Here is a 17,926-nt window from a genome sequence, read left to right on the forward strand (position 1 = left end):
AAAATAATAAATAAAAATTATTTTAATTTAATTTAATTTTCTTATTTATTTTTTAAAAGTATAATTATTTAAAGTTTTTATTTTTATTCATTATAATTTCTTTTAAATTTTTTATTTATCAAAAAATTAAAAAAAAATATTAAACATTAAAAAATTTAAATTTTGAAGAGATTCAGATAATAAATTATTTTTTTTAATTTTCTTTTATTTTTAAAAATTTTTTAAAAATGTCTCAAAATTTGATATTTTATAAAAAAAATCATGATCATGATAAATTTTGTCTTATAATTTAAAAAAAAATTCAAAATTAAAAATATCGACAACTGCCAAATTTTTTTCTAAATTTTTACATTTTTAAACATTGTTGAGAATAATTTTTAATTTTTTAAATAAAAATTTTTCAAATATTTATTTTTAAATATTAAAATTTCAAACAAAAAAGTTTTAAAAATTTTAAAAACAATATTTTTTATTTTCTATAATTTCTGAATAAAATTTTATAAAAATCATTCGAAAAGAATTTGAAACTCAAAATTTTACAGAAAAAAATTAAATTAGAATTTTGGCTAAATTTTTAATTTTCAACTAAAACTTGTAAAGTTGAAAAAAAAATTTCATATTCATTTTTTTGGGAAAATATTTAATTCTAAATTTTATTTTCATGTTCAGAATATTTTTTAATTTTTTTTATATCTTAAATAGGTATAAAATTAAATTTAAATAAATTAAAATAAAATTAAATAAAAATTTTTTGATATTAATTTTAACATTTTAGCTCCAAAGCTTCTTAAAATAATTCAAAAATTAAATTAAAAAAAAAATGGGCAAAAATAAAAATTTAAAAATTTTTATTTCTTTTAAAATTTTTTATTTTCATTCAAAATTCATAAATTTTCAAAAAATCTTTAATTTTGTTGAAAAATTTCTTTTAAAATTATCAAAAACAGTGTTGCCAATCGACATTTTTCCTCATCTCTCTTCTGATTGGTTGAAATTCTTACGCAATATCCCTCGTACAGAGACACCTTTGCAAAAAAATACGATTCATTTCACTTTTCATTATCGTGCCGGCAACGTCTCCTGCAATTAATTCGCATTTTTGCTGAAAAATACCTCTTTAAACGCAACTTAAAGTATTAAAATCCCTTTTTAAAGACTGAATTACGAGAAATCGACGTGAAAATGACTACTTGGTTGCCATTAGAATCCAACTCTGAGGTAAGAAAATTTTGCTCCGTCATCCTTTTTCATTTTTTTGAACATTTTTAACATATGGAAAAACTTTTCTACGCAGGTTCTGACGAAATACATTCAGAAACTCGGCGTTTCGGACAAATTTATGATCGCCGATGTCCTTGGATTGGACAAAGAACTCTTGGAATTTTTGCCGCAACCCGTTTCTGCGTTGATTTTCTTGTTTCCGTGCAACGAAAAGGTACGAATCCGATTAATTTTTAATTAAATTTGCTCCGTCTGAGTCTTTAATCTAATTAAAAAATTTTTTTCGTTCCACAGTTCGAGAAATATCGCGAAGATGAAGACAAGGCATTGAAGGCAAACCCTCCCGAATGTCCCAAAGATCTCTTTTTCATGAAACAAACGATCCACAATGCCTGCGGAACAATCGCTTTGGTTCATGCCATCCTCAATAATCCGCAAATTGAGCTGAAAGACGGCGTTCTTGCGAATTATTTCAACAAAACCAAAGATTTGTCGCCCGACGAACGCGGAAAACTCTTGGAAGGCGACTCCGCGTTCACAAATACGCACGAAGAGCTTGCCAAGGAAGGTCAAACTGCAGCTCCGGACCTCTCAACGAAGGTAAATCATCATTTCATCGCTTTGGTTCACAAAAATGGCGAATTATACGAACTTGATGGCCGCAAATCGTTCCCCATTAAGCACGGAGCAACGAATCCGGAGAAGTTTTTGTATGACGCCGCGGAAGTTTGCAAGAAATTCATGAATTTGGATCCGCATAATTTGGGATTCACCGTTTTGGCAATCACTCCGAACCAGAATTAAAATGCGAAACTGCGGAGAAATGCGATTTTTGTTCCTTACTTAATTGAAATATTTACTCGAAAATGCTTTTCAGCCAGCGATTGATTGATTTTACGCTGAAAACGCTTGGAAATAATATATTTTTGTGATAAAAATGCTTGAAATATGTGAAAGAATATCAATAAAATTGTAGCTTTGGATACTGTGAAAATTTGTTTTTTTCTTGAAATTGAAATTTTTTCAAGCGAATTTCAATAAAAAAATTTTTTAGTTCTCGAAATTGATTTTTCTTTTCTCAAATTGAAATTTTTTCTTGAAATTTGATTGAATTAAATTTTTTCAGTCCTCAAAATGAAAATGAAATTTCTTTTGAATTTTTTTTTTGAAATAAAATTTTTCTTGAAATTCGCTTGAAATAAATTTTTTCAAAAATGAAACTTTTCTCTTGAAATTTTTTTGAAATAAAATTTTTCAATTCTTGAAATAAAATTTCTTTTTTTTTTTTTTGAAATAAATTTTTTTTCTTGAAATTTGTTTGAAATCAAATTTTTCAATTCTTGAAATTTCTGCTTGATTTATTTTTTTTTTTTTGAAATAAATTTTTATTTTGAAATTTTGAAATAAATTTTTTCAATTCTCAAAATGAAATTTTTCTCTTGAAATTTGTTTGAAATCAAATTTTTCAATTCTTGAAATGAAATTTTTTTCTTGAAATTTTTTTTGAAATAAAATTTTTCTCTTGAAATTTGTTTGAAATCAAATTTTTCAATTCTTGAAATTTTTTTTTGAAATAAAATTTTTCTCTTGAAATTTGTTTGAAATCAAATTTTTCAATTCTTGAAATTTTTTTTGAAATTTTTTTTGAAATAAAATTTTTCTCTTGAAATTTGTTTGAAATCAAATTTTTCAATTCTTGAAATGAAATTTCTTCTTGAAATTTTTTTGAAATAAATTTTTTCTCTTGAAATTTGTTTGAAATCAAATTTTTCAATTCTTGAAATGAAATTTCTTCTTAAAATTTTTTTTGAAATAAAATTTTTCTCTTGAAATTTGTTTGAAATCAAATTTTTCAATTCTTGAAATGAAATTTTTTGAAATAAAATTTTTCTCTTGAAATTTGTTTGAAATAAAAATTTTTAATTCTTGAAATGAAATTTCTTCTTGAATTTTTTTTTGAAATAAAATTTTTCTCTTGAAATTTTTTTGAAATCAAAATTTCAATTCTTGAAATGAAATTTTTATCTTGAAATTTTTTTGAAATCAAATTTTTCAATTCTTAAAATGAAATTTTTCTCTTGAAATTTGCTTGAAATCAAATTTTTTAGATCTCATAATAAGGTTTAATTAAAAAAATTCATAGAAAAATAAAATTTTGAGTGATTTTTAATGTTTGAAGACTTTATTTTACAATTAGTAAGCGCACTACAGCAGCTTTTTACATCAACGAGATGGCAATAAAAAAGATTTTTTTTTTAACAAAATTTGTGCTTTTTGCCGTATTTTACGAAGCATCATTCAAATCCAAATCGTTCAGTTCGTCGTCTAACCCTTCGAGGTCTTCTTCCAAAAATAGGTTCTCATTGAAAGGTGTCGCATCAACTTGATCTTTCGACGCTTCCTCTTCTGTCTTTGTCTCCGTGCCTGCCGCTTGTTTCATCTTCTCCAATCGATCGCTTTCCGCCACAGTTCCCGTTCCATCGACTTCCAATCCCGCAACTGACAACGCATTCAAATCGAGTTCCTTATATTGAACATTGGCGTCTTCTTCGTCTTGATTATAAGCATAAGAATCGATCGCCACGTCGCCATCTTCCATATCGCCATCGTTCGCCAGTTCGGGATTAAAGCTGAACATCTCACGACCCGACAATCCGAGCGAACGTCCCGCACTGAAATCTTTCCGTTTCTTGTCTTCGTCTTTTTTGGCGGCATCTTTGCGTTCCTGGATCTTTCGTTTCTTCCACGCGAGGAAAGTTTCGAGTGTGACGCGTGTTTGATTGACTCCCGAGAGCTTGGCGCGTTCACTTTCGATCAGTTCATCGAGCGAAATTTGATCTTTTTTGTCGTCTTTCTTCTGATCGCGCTTCAAAACGTAACCTTGGGGCAAGGCATGCCGATAAATGCACTTTTCGCCGTTCGGACATTCCCAAAACCATCCGTAAAGTCGCTTCTCGACGGCATCGAGGAAATATTTGCAGATAATTGTCGTTGTGGGCATCGTTTTCTCCTTGCCGCCGTGCTTTTTGTTCACAACTTCGTTCAATTTGTCCTCGGACCAGTTCTCCATCGTTTCGCCATCCGCTTCCACGTCACGCATATCACAATAAATCGAGCGTTTTTCCGTTTTTCTCTCCACAGACAGGTCATGACTGAACTTGCACTTGTTCCCTTTGCCGCAATTGCCTTGTTTGAAAAACGCGCAAACGACAGACTTGGGATCGGTGCCCGCCGCGACAGATTGCGTTTGTACTGGCTTGAAAAGGAGCGCCATTTCCTTCTGTTCCTGCAATTTTTTCTCCTTTTCCAGACGTTTTTTCTCGGCTTCCTTGTCCTGCGGATGATGCCCGCCCGATTTTACTTGTTTCTCTACTTGCGCAATGTACTTTTGAGCCTTGCCTCCCTTTTTATTCTTCATGCCGAACGTTTTGTCTTCGATAATTTTCTCCTTTTTCTTCACTTCGGCCTTCTTCGAAGGGGCAGGCGCTTTTTTCGGAGGCATTTTACTGATTTTTACTAAAAATAAAAAAGAAAAAAATAAATTTTTAATTTTTTCGTGACTCAAAAATACAAAAAATTACCTTTTTCAAACAAAAAATGAGGAAAAAACACCAAATCTTGGCTTAAAAATATAAAATTTTTTTTTTAGATTTTTGGTTCACGTTTCCACGTTGACGTTACACGAAATAATACCCAATAGGTACAAATTCCAATGAAATTCATATTGGGCATCATCATCTGGCTCGTATACGTGTGTACGAGAGTCTGCAAATAATTTATGCAAAGCGAAAGTTTTCAAATACATTTCCTCATTTCATCTCAAATCGCAGGAAAATCAAGTTTTCGCTCGAAAACGGGCAACAAATTGGACAAAAAATCATGAAAATTTGCTAATGCACAAGATGCCAGTGAGGAAATATCGCAAAGAGAGCTCCGAAATCTCTTGTTGCTTGAAATACGTAATTTTTAGCGTCAATGTTTTGTTTTGGGTGAGCATTTAAATTTTTTTTTTAATTAAAATTTCATGAATTTTCATCGAATTTCGAGTTATTTTTAAGTTTTTGTGCTTCAAAAAAATTTTTTTAATAGAAATTTCATTAATTTTCGACAAATTTCGAGTTATTTTAAAATTTTTGTGGTCTAAAAAAATTTTTTGATTGAAATTTCATGAATTTTCATCGAATTTTGAGTTGAATTTATATTTTTGTAGCTTAAAATTTTTTTTTAAATAGAAATTGATTGAATTTTTATCCAAATTCGAATTATTTTAAATTTTTGTGGGTTAAAATATTTTTTTTTAAATAAAATTTTTTATCGAATTTCGAATATTTTTAAAAAATTTTCAGGTCCAAAAAAAATTTTTTTAAATAGAAATTTATCGATTTTTCATTAAATTTTGATATTTAAAAAATTTTTCAGGTCCAAAAAAATTTTTTTTAATTAAAATTTCATGAATTTTTTACTAAATTTTGAATAATTTTTAAAGTTTTTGTCGATAAAAAATATTTTTTTAATTGAAATTTGATGAAAAATTAAATTTTAATATTTTTGCTTGGTTTGGATTAACTTTACAACATCTTTTTTTTCAGTTATTTGGTCTTTTTATCCTCGGAGTCGGGATTTGGGCTTGGACTGAGAAAGATATCTTCAACAATATCTCCCGTTTGACGAATATCGCGCTCGATCCAGCTTTCGTGCTTGCCATTTGCGGTCTGACATCCTTCGTGATTGGTTTTTGTGGCGCCTTGGGAGCTCTGCGGGAGAATACATGTCTCTTGGCGACATATTCGATGTTCCTCGCTGCCTTGCTCATCATGGAACTGAGTTTGGGAGTGCTTGCCTTCGTGCTCAAAGACAAAGGATGGATCAAGGAACAAGCGACGACGGGTTTGCGAGCCTTTATAACGCATTATCGCGAAGATCCGGACCAGCAAAACTTGATAGATTGGATTCAGGAGGAATGGCAATGCTGTGGCATCGAAGGTCCGAAGGATTGGGACTCGAATAATTATTTTAATTGTAGCAGTAGTGCTGTGGGGAGTCGCGAAGCATGCGGCGTTCCCTTTTCTTGTTGCAAATTGCGACCTAATGAGATTATCAAGAACAAACAGTGCGGGTATGATGTGAGAAAAGGGAATTATGTGAGTATTTTTTGAAATTTTTTTGTATTAAAAACTAAAAAAACTAACATTTCACCAAAAAATTTCCTTTTTTAACAAAAATTAACACTTTTGCACTTTAAATGGGACGGTTGCATGCAATTAGCAAACACAAGATCGCCAAATATTTGAGAGAGGCTGTATGAGAGCCTTTGAAGACTGGTTGGAAAATAATTTTGTATCTGTAGCGGGCACTTGTATAGCAATCATGATAGTTGAGGTTAATATTTCTTCTTCTCATGGACTTTTCTAACACTTTTCTGTAGTTTTTTTGGGTTTTTGGTTCATTTTTTCGTTTTTTGTTATTTATTTTTTTTTAAATTTATTTTTTTGTTAGACTGAAAATGTGTCGAATACGATAAATGAAAAGGGTTGTTTAACTTCCGGCGAGGAATGGATCGATCATAATTTAATTATGATCGCTGTTTGTGTCATTATTTTGCCCTTTTTGCAGGTATTTTTTGTTTTTTTTTTTTTTTTTTTTTTTTTTTATTAATTTTGTTAGATTTTTTTAATTTTTAAAATTTTTAATTAATTTAATTAATTAATTTTGAAAAATTATTGAAAAAAATAAAATTTTATTTTTAATTAAAATTGATTTTTTGAAACATAAAACATTAATTAAAAAATTATTAAAAATTTTATTAAATAAAAATTCGAAAAAAAATCTTTAGATAAAAAATTGCAAAAATATTTTTAAATAAAATTAATTTTTTTAAACAAAAATATTTTTAAATTATTTTTTTTTTAAATTTTAATTAAATTTTGTGTTTCGTAATAATTTTTTTAAAAATATTATTAATTAAAAAAATTATTAAAAAATATTAAAAAATAAAATAAAATAATTTAATATATTTTTTTTTAAATTTTTTATGTAAATTTAATTATTTTTTTTTTAATTAAAGTTTAAAAATTTTTAAATTAAATTTACAGAAAAATTACAAAAAAAAATATCTCAAACTATTTTATTACTATTTAATAATTTTTTAATTTAATTATTATATTTTTTTAAAGAATTATTACGTCAACTAAAATATTAATAAAATAAACAAAAATAAATATAAATAAATAAAAATTTTTATTTTTAAATAAATTATTTTTAAAATTTCACCTTTTAAGCCAAAATCTTTTTTTTTATTTTTTTCGATTGTTTAAAAATTTAATTTTTATTTAATTTAAAAAATTTATTTTAATTATCAAAAATAATTTAATTTTATTTTCACCTTGAATTTTTATTTAATTTATTATTTTAATTTTATTTAATTATTTTATTTTTTAAAAATTTTTTACTTAAAAATTTTAAATAAAAACTAATTTTTTTCTTATTTTTTCAGATTCTCGGCATTTGCTTCGCCCAAAACCTCCGAGCTGACATATTCGCTCAAAAATCCAAATGGCATTGACATTCGCCAGCCCCTGTCGCCGTTTAAAACCCTTTTATTTACTCCAACAACAAAAATACTGCCATTTTTATTTCCTCCTAATTTAGATAAATTTCTCGTGATTTCAAACATTCCTTAATAAAATTATTTTATTTTATTTTTAACAAAAAAAAGGACAGGGGCTGCTAACTCAATTTTTCGACGTAATTCGACTATTTTTTTTTTATAGAAATAAGGCTAAAACAATGTTACTGATAATAATTGATAAGTATTAACAAAACAAGAGAAAAAAGTGTTAATTAATAAGACGAAAACGTTTTGCCAACACGATGATGCTCAGTCATCGATCAAAATTTAGGACTTAACGATAGTTGTTAGTGCTTTTTAAAATTATTTTTTTATTTCTCGTGACTCATGAAAAAAATGATATTATTTTACAGAAATTTTTAGTAACGACAAAAAAAGACTCATCGCACAATTTTTTGAAAGATACAAAAGACTCAAGTTCAATTTAAAACGTAAAATTTTAACGAAAAAAAAAGAAGTTTTCATATCATTAAAGCAGGCTGTCAATGTTCTCTGAATAGATTTTAAAACGTCAATATCATAAAAATGCAAAATTGCGCGAAAATAGCTTTTAAAAGGATTAAATGAGTAGTTTTGGTAAAAAAAATCAAATTTTTAATGAATTTTAAAGAAAAAAAGTCAATTTCTGATAAGAATTTTTTAAAAAATCTTATAAGATTTTAAATTCATGGCAAAAATTAAGAAATTTTTAAACATTTTAAATTTTTTTATAATAAAAATTTTAAGTTTTAATGAAAATAAAATTAAAATACTAAAATTTTTACCAAATTTTGTTCTCAAAAAATTATTTTCTTACAAAAATTTTTAAAAAATTACCAAAACTACTCATTTAGCCAAAAAAATCCGACAAAACTCACAAAACCTTATTTATCATTCCTCCATCCAACCATCTAACTCTATCTATCAATACGAATTTCCAAAATAAAAAAATACCTTAATGAACAAAAATAAAATAAAATATCAACTACAAGCTTTAAAACCCTTAATTTTAAGTTATTTCTTCTTCCAATAAAGAAAATATTTTGAATTACTCAAGAAATTAACTAAACTGCGATTCTCTACTATTAAACTATACGCTGAACTATATAAATAAATATTATATATATTTACTACTAAACTTAATAAAAGTTGGATAAGAAACGTGTACTATTGAAATTAAGTGAGAAATGAAAATATCTGTAAGAGAAAATAAAATTAAAAAGTTGAAATTAAACTATTTTATAAAAATAAATAAAAAAATTGTTTTATTTTTTTTATTAGTTTATTAAATTTTTAAGTTTTAATCAAGAATTTCTGAGTTAAATTAATTTTTTTAAATTATTTTTTTTTCAAAAGTTTGAATTAGCGAAAAGGCGAATTTCAAATTTTTAACAGTAATTTTTTGAATTGACATTTAAAAATTTTTAAATTAATTTAAGCTTTTATTTTTAATTAAAAAAAAAAATAAAAAAAATTAAATTAAATTAATTTTTTTAATTTAAAAATTAATTTAATTTTATTTTTTTAATAGAAACAAATCAATTTTTTTAAATTTTTTTTAATTAAAATTTATAAAAACATTTTTTTAATAAACATCTTAAAATTTTTTTTAAATATAAATTTAATGAAAATTTTTTCTAAAGTTTTAAAGTTACGAAATAATTTTATTTTTATTTTTTTTTATTTTTACTGAATTAGCAATGAGGCGATTTCCAAATTTCATAAAAAAATAATTTTTATTTTCGTAAATTTAATTTCAAATGCAAAATGAATTAAAAATTTAGTTTTTTCACATTTTTTATAGTTTTTAGAATAAAAAATATTTTACGAATTTTATAAATTATCAAAAAATAAATTTTAAATCTTGAGCGAAATTTTTTTTGAATTAACATTTAATTTTTTTGTTAAAGATTCAAAATTTTAAGAAATTTTTATTATATAATTTTATTTTTGACAATTTTTCTTAATTTTCCTCTAAAAAATCTAAAAATTAATTTTAATTCACATTTCCCGCTTAAAAATTTTTTGAAAAAAAACTTACATACAATTTTCGTATAAAAATTACTTTTCAATGACTTTCTTTCTTCCATTAATAAAAATTGAAATAAAAAACCGAACGCAAATTTATTCAAATCCATTCGTTAAAAATCGTCAACAATTCTAAGGTTCAATCGCACTTCCAATTCAAATCAATTTTTAGTCATTACTTAGATTTACAACAGCAAAGTCGCTAAACTTAAAGCGAATAACTCAAAAATATAAAATAATGGCTTACGTGTTACGAAAAATAATCGAGTTACATTTTTACTGGAATGACGAGTGCAGCGATCCGCGAGTTCGTGATTGGCCCTTGATGCGAGATCCGGGCGCGGGATTGTTACTTCTCGCGGGTTATTTGTACTTTGTGAAGAGTTTGGGACCGCGACTTATGCAAGATCGAAAGCCCTTCAAGTTGGATGGAATTATCAAATATTACAATTTGCTTCAGATAATTTTGTGCGGATCGCTTGTTTTTGATGCGATTCGTTTGGGATTCTTTACGAAATATAGTTTGTTGTGTGAGCCGGTTGATTACACGGAAAGTGAGTTGGGGATGCAAACAGCACGTCGCGCATATCTTTACTTTGTGATAAAAGTGATCGATTTGCTGGATACGGTTTTCTTTGTGTTGCGAAAGAAGCAGAATCAAGTCACTTTTTTGCATGTTTATCATCATACGGGTGAGTTTTGTGACGAAATCTAAAAAAAAAATATTTTTACTTTTTTTATGAACTTAAGGGTCTTAAGTCATAGCTTAAGTCGTTAATTTCATAAGTCTTCAGAAATTTTTAATGAAATTTGTTCAAAAACTTTAAAATTTTTAAGGTTTTTAACAAATTTCAATAAAAATTTCTTAAGATTTATGAAAAAATCGGCTTAAGTTATGACTTAAGACTCTTAAGTTTATAAAAATTTAAAATTCATTAACTTAAGAACCTTAAGTCATAACTCAAGTCGTTGAGTTTAAAAAATTTTATCAAAATCTATCAAAAACTTTAAAAATTAACGACTTAAGTTATAACTTAAGATTTTTAAATTCATAAAAATTCAAAATTCTTGAACTTAAGAACCTTAAGTCGTAAATTTTTGAAAATCATCAGAATTTTTTTTATTAAATTTTATTCAAAGCTTTAAAATTTTTAAGCTTTTTACAATTTTCAATAAAAAAATTGTGATAATTCTTATTTTATGACTTATTTTATGAATTATTTTATGACTTAAGGCTCTTAAGTTAATAAATTTTTTTATTTATGAACTTAAGTCATAACTCAAAATTATTTTTTATTAATTTTCAATCAAAATTGTTCAGAAGCTATCAAATTTTTAAGATTTTTAATAAATTTCAATAAAAAACTCAGATGATTTTTTTAAATTAACGACTTAAGTTATGACTTAAGCATCTTAAGTTCATGAAAATATTTAATTTTTCAAATTTTAATAAAAATTTTGCATCAAAGGCATGGTAATGCTTTCATGGGGCGGCGCAAAATACTTCCCTGGAGGTCACAGCGTCTTAATGGGACTCTTGAACAGTTTCGTGCATGTCGTTATGTACTTTTACTACTTCCTTACGTCACTTAATCCCGAACATAAGAAGAATCTTTGGTGGAAAAAGCACATTACTCAACTTCAAATGGTTCGAAATCCTAATTTTTTACCTAAAAAAAATCAAAAAATTATTAAAAATATTCTTTTTTAGATCCAATTCGGCATGATAGCTCTTCACTGGATCGTTTTGCTCTTCAAACCATGGCTGAAGCCGGATTGTAATTTCCCGTGTTGGCCCACATTTATTATCGTACCGCAGAATCTCTTCATGTTTTTGCTGTTTTTCGACTTTTATCGCAAAACTTATTACCGCAAACCGAAAGAAAGTATAGAATAAAATAATAAATTATATAACAATTTTTTTGTTTTTGTTAATTGTTGGAAAAGTCATCGAATTCCCGTCAATCAAAATTTACATAAATGGAATTCCGAAATACTGACAATGGATTTTACGTTTAATGAAATTATAAAGGAACAATGAGAATATCAATTTGCTGCGTTCGACAAATCGAAAGTCAAAGGTGAGAAATTTGTGTGTAAGTAGAAGTTTAATGACGTCAAAAATTTTGTTTCATGATCCAAAGTTCTTTTGAATTTTTTTAATGGAATTTTTAATAGTTTTTAAATTTTATTACTTTTTAAATTTATTTAATTTTTAAGGCTTTTAAAAATTTAATTAAAAATAATTTTTAAATTTTCAAATAAAAAAAAAAATTTTTTTGTTTAAATTAAAAAATAATTTTTTAATAATTTTATTTAAATTTTCCAAATTTATTTTAATTAAATACTTTAAATCATTTTTTATTTTTATTTTTTTAATAATTTAAATTTTTAAATTATTATTAATTTAAATTATTTTTTTTTTTAATTTTTATTCGATTTTTTTGTACAAATAATTATTTATTATAAATAAAAAAAAAATTAAATTTTAAATTTAATTTTTATAATTATTTTTAATTAAATATTAGTTTTAATTATTTTTTAAAAATTATTTGAAATATTATAAAATTAAAAAAAAAATAATTTAATTTAATTTTAAATTAAAAAATTTAATTTAATTAATAAAAATTTAAAAATTTAAATTTTAAAAAATTATTTTTTTTTAATTTTTTAATTAAAATTTAAATTAATTATTTTTATTTCAAGCAAAACAACTCCTATCAAACCATCCGTTAAAAAAGTTTTAACGCCTAAAAACTGCGCACACAATTGATAAAAATATCAATCAAACCTTAACGACATGCAATCGTACTTCATCGTAAATAATTTTGATGTACTTTTACTCGCATTTCGTGAATTAAATCCACGTACAGCTGAACAAAATAAAGTTTAGCGAACGTCCTCGAGGCATCAAGTAAATTTCTTTTTAGTATTTAAATTATCGTCGCTTGGTTAAGAACGGAAATTAGGTAATTTGCTCCAATTAACTATTTTTTAATTTTTTTGGTGTGTGTAAAAATTAAAAAAATTATAAAAAAATAGGAAAAAAAAATTATGAATTAATTAAAAAATAAATAAAAAGGAAATGATAAGAAATATTTAAAAAAAAAATCTAGTTCAAAGTATAAATTATAGAAAAAAATTTGTTTGCAACGGAAATGCAGGCAAAAACGTGGCAATCGATTGAACTTATGAAAAAAATAATTTTATTGCAAGTGTTTATTAAGTGCTTACAAAAGCAAAAAAATAAATGCAAAAAAATGATTAAAAAAATTTATTTTGACGAAATTGGATAATATTTTTTGACATAATAAAAAAATGTGAATATTAATATTTAAAAAAATGACAACAGCGCGAAAATTAAAAAGTGACGCAAAATGCGAGAAAAAAAAAATAAAATTAAAAAAAAATTGAAAAATAAAAAATAAAATATTTTTGTAAAGATTTTTCTCTTTTATTTAAATTTTTCACAAATTACATTAAAATTTTTAAGAGGAGAAAATTTAAAAAAAAAATCGAAATAAAATATCAAAATTTTAAAGGATAAAAAATATTTAAAAAATATAAAATAAAAAAAATGTGTTACAATTTTTTACTCAATTAGTGAAAATTATTATTTGCATCGAAGGTCAATGCTCGTAAAATGTCAATTTTGCATAAATTTTTGTAAAAAAAATTAAAGCATTTGGGCAAATACGTCAAAAATTTGCAATTCTAAAATCAGATTTTTAATGAATTAAATTAAATATTTAATTGAACTTGAACTTTTTTTACAAAAAAAAAAAAAAAAAAAAAAAAAAAAATTGTAATGAAAGTCAAGTAATTTTTTTTTGGGAAATTTCCTGAATTTTTAATTAAAATTTAATTTTATAAATAAAAATTAATTTTACGAAAAAAATTAATTAAAATAAAAAAATTAAATTTATTTTTATTTCAAAAATTATTTAATTTAAAAAAATATATTTAATTAAAAAAATTAAAAAAAAAATATTTTTATAAAATTTATATTTTTTAAAAAATAAAATAATAAGTTTTTCGTTAAGGTAATAAAATAATATTTTTTTACATAAAAAATTGTAACTCACGTAATTAATAAATTTACAAAAAAAAAATCGAGTCAATGAACTTTACCTATTTTTTTTCAATTTTACATTACCCTGCATTCTTTATTTGAAACCTAAAACAAAAAACAAATAAAAATAAGCAAAAAATTACATTTGACCTTAAAGTTATTTGAATAAATTTGGGTAAATAAACAAATTTTGTAACTTTGGTTCTAACACGAAAAAAAATAATAAAAAAAATCGTGCTAACTTAATTAGGTTAATTAGAACCAAAATAGACAAACAAATATTTTTATTGTGTCATAAATGACTCTTGATTTCATTAAAAAACAGAAATTTAACACACTTTGCGTTAATTTGAGATGCTTACGATGCAATTTTGATTGAAACTTTTCGATTGTTCGTCATAATAACAGACCTTCAAGCGATTGCAAATGATAGCAAGTGAGAGTTTTGGACAATGGGCGAATGTTTTGATTGATGAATTTGTTAGAAATTGCAACTTTTGTTACTTTTTCTCGTCTTTTGTAGGTCGTTGTTGCATTGAAATGGCATCTCAAGTGAGAATTCCGTTAGAATTTCTTGTTGGTAAGTTTTTTACTTTCATTTTTAGAAATTTTAATAATTTTCTCAAATTTTATTTTTAGACAAAGAAGTCGACAAATGGCCTTTGATGAGTTCGCCAGTTCCCGTGATCACGATTTTGGTCGCTTATTTGGTGTTTGTGCTGAAAGTTGGTCCGGAATGGATGAAAAATCGGGAGCCGTTTCAACTGAAAAATTTTATGATTGCTTATAATGCTTACCAGTGTTTGTTTTCTTGTTGGTTGTTCTCGCAGGTGAGTTAATTTTTTTTCGATTTTCGATTTTTTTTAATATTTGACAGCTGTCAAAGATTAAATTTTTGATGAAATTTCAAATTTTAAAAGTCATTGAAAGATTTTTTTAATTAAAAAATTTAAAAAAAAACTTCATTATTTTTTTAAAATTAAAATTTAAGGAAATTGATACAAATATGACAGAAAAATATTTTGACAGCTGTCAAAAATTTTTTTAAAAATTATTTTTTTTTTGAAATTTCATAAATATTTTTCGTATAAAAAATCATCAAGAACTCAAATTTTTTATTAAAATTAATTAATGTTTAAAAATTGTCACTTCTTTTGTCATTTTGACAGTTAAATATTTGACAGCTGTCAAAATTTTTTGTTATTTTTTTTAATTTATGACATTTCAATTTAATATTTGATAAAAATTTAGGCCTAATATCCTTCAAAATTAAAAATGTGAACAAAAATTGTAGCATTTGCCAAAATATTGACAGTTCGTTTTTTGACAGCTGTCAAAATTTTTTGATATTTATAAATATTTTACATTTCAAGGCATTATTTGGTAAATATTTAGATTTAAAGTCGTTCAAAAATAAAAATTTAAACGAAATTTGTTTCATTTGTCAAAATTTTGACACTTCGGTTTTTGACATTGACAGCTGTCAAAATTAAATTAAAAGCTTCAATCTAAAAAAATTGAAACTTTTAACGTTTTTCAGCTTTAAAGTATAATTTTAATTCAAAAATCTGTAAAATTCTTAAAAAAATTCTAATTTTAATAAAATTTTTACATCTTTAATTATTTGACAGATATCAAAATTCATGGAAAATTTATCATTTTGAGCCAACTCAAAAAACCGTTTTTGATATAATTTTAGATTTTTTTTGAAAAATTTTTCAAAAATTTATTTGAATTGTTTACTAAATTAAAAAATTTTCATTTTCAGGCCTTCGTTGAAAATATTTTAACTTACATCTTCAGTTTTGGATGTCGCACAGCTCGAGAAGAAAATCCCGAATTAGTTACTTTGGTAAAAATTTAATTTTTTCTTAAAATTTCCATAAAAATTAATTTTTCTCCAATTTTCGTAGATCGTAAACTGCGCTTGGTGGTTTTTCTTCTCAAAAGTCGTCGAACTCTTGGATACGGTCTTCTTCGTGCTCCGCAAAAAGCAAAATCAAGTCTCATTCCTTCACGTTTACCATCATTCCGTGACATGTTTCTTCTGCTGGGCCTACCTCAAGTACATGCCCGATGAGCAAGGCGTCGTTATCGGAGCCCTCAATTCGTTCGTGCACATCATCATGTACTTTTACTACATGGTTGCCGCAATGGGACCCAAATACCAAAAGTTCATTTGGTGGAAAAAGTACATGACGTGGATCCAACTCACGCAATTTGGCTTGATGCTCGTTTATTTGGCGATGGTGACGGCGTTCAATTGTCGCAAGTTTCACAAGGTCCTCACAATTTGCTTCTTCATCAATGTGGCGTTCATGATGTACTTGTTTGCGGACTTTTATCGCAAGGCATACAAGAAATCAAGCAAACTCGAGGCAGCGACGAAGAAATGCAATTTCGACAACAACAACAATGTCGGGCGTGTTGAAAGCAGCAAAGGAGATGAAGTCAAAAAGGGACAATAACATTTTTTTTTCTCTTTCAATAAAACAAAAAAAAAAATTTTTTTGACAAATTACAACGATATGAAGATAAGATGTTAACACAAAACCGTTCGAGGTTGCTTGTGTTGTGTTTTTTTCAGTGCATAAATTTAAATATGTTTATTATCAGATACAGCGAATGAATGAATATTTTATGAATAGTTTTTTGATCGTCAGAAATCCATGAATAAAGTAATGTTGAAGTTGGTCATTCTATTTTTTAATGCATTTTTTTGTCTGCAATTTGATTATTTCACATAAGTGCACTTTCAAGGTAGGAAATTGTTTTAAATATAATAAAAAAATTAAATAATTTAATTTTGTGTGAGATATTGAAAAGTATTATTATTATCTCAAGGTTTATTCTGATAAAATTAATTTTTAAAATAATTTTTTTTATTTTTTTTTATTTTTTATTGATTTTTTTTAAATTTTTTATTTAATTTATTTTTTATTATTTTTTTTTTCAAATTTATTTTTTTTTAGAATTTTCAATTCATTTTTTTATTTTGATAGAATTTTTTTTTTTTAAAATTTTCAATTTATTTTTTTTTAATTTTTTATTAATTTTTATTAATTAAATTATTTTAATATAAAGTTAAATTAATAAAAATAATAAATTAAAAAAAATAAATAAAAAAATAAATTAATTAAAAAATTAAAAAAAAAATAATTTAGGTAAATTCTGAATAATTAATTTTATTTTTTTTAATTAATTATTTTTTTTAATTTAATAATTTTATTTTTATTAATTTAAAATTTTGAATTAAAAAAAATTTGTAAACTTAACAAAAATGCCCAAATTTTATTATTTAATTTAATATTTGTTATGATAATAAATCATCAAAAAACAAAATAAAAAAAATGTTGAATAAAATTATATAAAGATTTTATTTAAATTTAAATTTAATTTTTTTTTTAAATTTAATTGTTTAATGAATTTTCTCGAAAAAAAACGAGAAACAAATCACACCAACAGTAATTAATAAAATAGATTAAATTTGTAATAAAAAAGTTCGACACATGCTGAAATTCACTTACCGCAGTGACATACGGAGCATGACAGGAAATAAGCCTTGAATTGAAATAATTTTTTTTATGTAACATTTCAATTCTTGTAGATAAATAAAAGTGACCGTGATCCTTTTATTATAATTTAAAAGCATTTGTGAATAAATATTTACGTCATAAAGTTTAATTAGAAATTGTATTTTTTTTTTACAGCAACGACCTTTTGCGACAATTTTTTGACATTGACATCGAACATTCTTTAGACGTTAGGTACTTGTTTTAATTAATATTTTTATAAAATTTTTCACTTGATAAACGGTTATTTAACGAAAGTGTCACAAAATTCTACTTATTTAATTATTTTTTATTACCTAATATTAAAAAATTTCCTAATTTGTCATTGAGTTAAAGTAAAATTAATAATAAAGTTATTAAATAGTGTTAATTACCGTTACAGATTAATTACTTTAATTTCTTAAAAATTTTCTGTCAAAATATTTT

General features: G+C 24.3%; 4 protein-coding genes across 6 annotated transcripts; 3 read left to right on the forward strand and 1 right to left on the reverse strand.

Moving 5' to 3' along the window:
• The first annotated feature begins 1,048 nt into the window (after positions 1-1,048).
• Positions 1,049-2,208, forward strand: LOC134834106 (ubiquitin carboxyl-terminal hydrolase). The gene is made up of 3 exons (XM_063848655.1): positions 1,049-1,218; positions 1,295-1,435; positions 1,516-2,208. Exons 1-3 carry the CDS (start codon positions 1,183-1,185, stop codon positions 2,023-2,025), a joined length of 687 nt encoding a protein of 228 aa, XP_063704725.1. The 5' UTR covers positions 1,049-1,182; the 3' UTR covers positions 2,026-2,208.
• A 1,293-nt stretch (positions 2,209-3,501) lies between these two features.
• On the reverse strand, positions 3,502-4,908 carry LOC134833220 (zinc finger CCCH domain-containing protein 15 homolog). Its single transcript, XM_063847467.1, has 2 exons — positions 4,803-4,908; positions 3,502-4,737 (listed from the first exon to the last, which is right to left on the reverse strand). The coding sequence occupies exon 2, from the start codon at positions 4,721-4,723 to the stop codon at positions 3,506-3,508; it is 1,218 nt and encodes a 405-aa protein (XP_063703537.1). The 5' UTR covers positions 4,724-4,737; positions 4,803-4,908; the 3' UTR covers positions 3,502-3,505.
• A 77-nt stretch (positions 4,909-4,985) lies between these two features.
• LOC134833569 (tetraspanin-5) lies at positions 4,986-8,275 on the forward strand. Of its 3 annotated transcripts, XM_063847929.1 has the most exons (5): positions 4,986-5,210; positions 5,811-6,362; positions 6,487-6,600; positions 6,718-6,834; positions 7,715-8,274. In XM_063847929.1, the coding sequence occupies exons 1-5, from the start codon at positions 5,115-5,117 to the stop codon at positions 7,781-7,783; spliced, it is 948 nt and encodes a 315-aa protein (XP_063703999.1). In that variant the 5' UTR covers positions 4,986-5,114; the 3' UTR covers positions 7,784-8,274. The 3 variants fall into 3 exon arrangements, with proteins under 3 accessions (XP_063703999.1, XP_063704002.1, XP_063704000.1); XM_063847932.1 differs by lacking the exon at positions 6,718-6,834 and having other exon boundaries at positions 7,715-8,275; XM_063847930.1 differs by lacking the exon at positions 6,487-6,600 and having other exon boundaries at positions 7,715-8,271.
• Positions 8,276-10,044: 1,769 nt separating this feature from the next.
• Positions 10,045-16,623, forward strand: LOC134833792 (uncharacterized). The gene is made up of 7 exons (XM_063848242.1): positions 10,045-10,548; positions 11,326-11,504; positions 11,568-11,742; positions 14,452-14,508; positions 14,568-14,758; positions 15,697-15,780; positions 15,842-16,623. The coding sequence occupies exons 1-7, from the start codon at positions 10,095-10,097 to the stop codon at positions 16,394-16,396; spliced, it is 1,695 nt and encodes a 564-aa protein (XP_063704312.1). The 5' UTR covers positions 10,045-10,094; the 3' UTR covers positions 16,397-16,623.
• Positions 16,624-17,926: the final 1,303 nt, after the last annotated feature.

Source organism: Culicoides brevitarsis, chromosome 3 (genome assembly GCF_036172545.1).
Source record: "Culicoides brevitarsis isolate CSIRO-B50_1 chromosome 3, AGI_CSIRO_Cbre_v1, whole genome shotgun sequence".
Taxonomy (NCBI): Eukaryota; Metazoa; Arthropoda; class Insecta; order Diptera; family Ceratopogonidae; genus Culicoides; species Culicoides brevitarsis.

Excerpts from the sequence above, each read along its gene's own strand:
- LOC134834106 (XM_063848655.1), top strand. The coding sequence starts at position 1,183 with ATGACTACTTGGTTGCCATTAGAATCCAACTCTGAG. Across the intron at positions 1,219-1,294 it reads CATTAGAATCCAACTCTGAG|GTTCTGACGAAATACATTCA; the intron begins GTAAGAAAATTT and ends TTTTCTACGCAG. Across the intron at positions 1,436-1,515 it reads TGTTTCCGTGCAACGAAAAG|TTCGAGAAATATCGCGAAGA; the intron begins GTACGAATCCGA and ends TTCGTTCCACAG.
- LOC134833220 (XM_063847467.1), bottom strand. The coding sequence starts at position 4,723 with ATGCCTCCGAAAAAAGCGCCTGCCCCTTCGAAGAAGGCCGAAGTGAAG.
- LOC134833569 (XM_063847929.1), top strand. The coding sequence starts at position 5,115 with ATGCACAAGATGCCAGTGAGGAAATATCGCAAAGAGAGCTCCGAAATC. Across the intron at positions 6,363-6,486 it reads ATGTGAGAAAAGGGAATTAT|CAAACACAAGATCGCCAAAT; the intron begins GTGAGTATTTTT and ends GCATGCAATTAG. Across the intron at positions 6,835-7,714 it reads TTATTTTGCCCTTTTTGCAG|ATTCTCGGCATTTGCTTCGC; the intron begins GTATTTTTTGTT and ends TTATTTTTTCAG.
- LOC134833792 (XM_063848242.1), top strand. The coding sequence starts at position 10,095 with ATGGCTTACGTGTTACGAAAAATAATCGAGTTACATTTTTACTGGAAT. Across the intron at positions 11,743-14,451 it reads TTACCGCAAACCGAAAGAAA|GTCGTTGTTGCATTGAAATG; the intron begins GTATAGAATAAA and ends CGTCTTTTGTAG. Across the intron at positions 15,781-15,841 it reads ATCCCGAATTAGTTACTTTG|ATCGTAAACTGCGCTTGGTG; the intron begins GTAAAAATTTAA and ends CAATTTTCGTAG.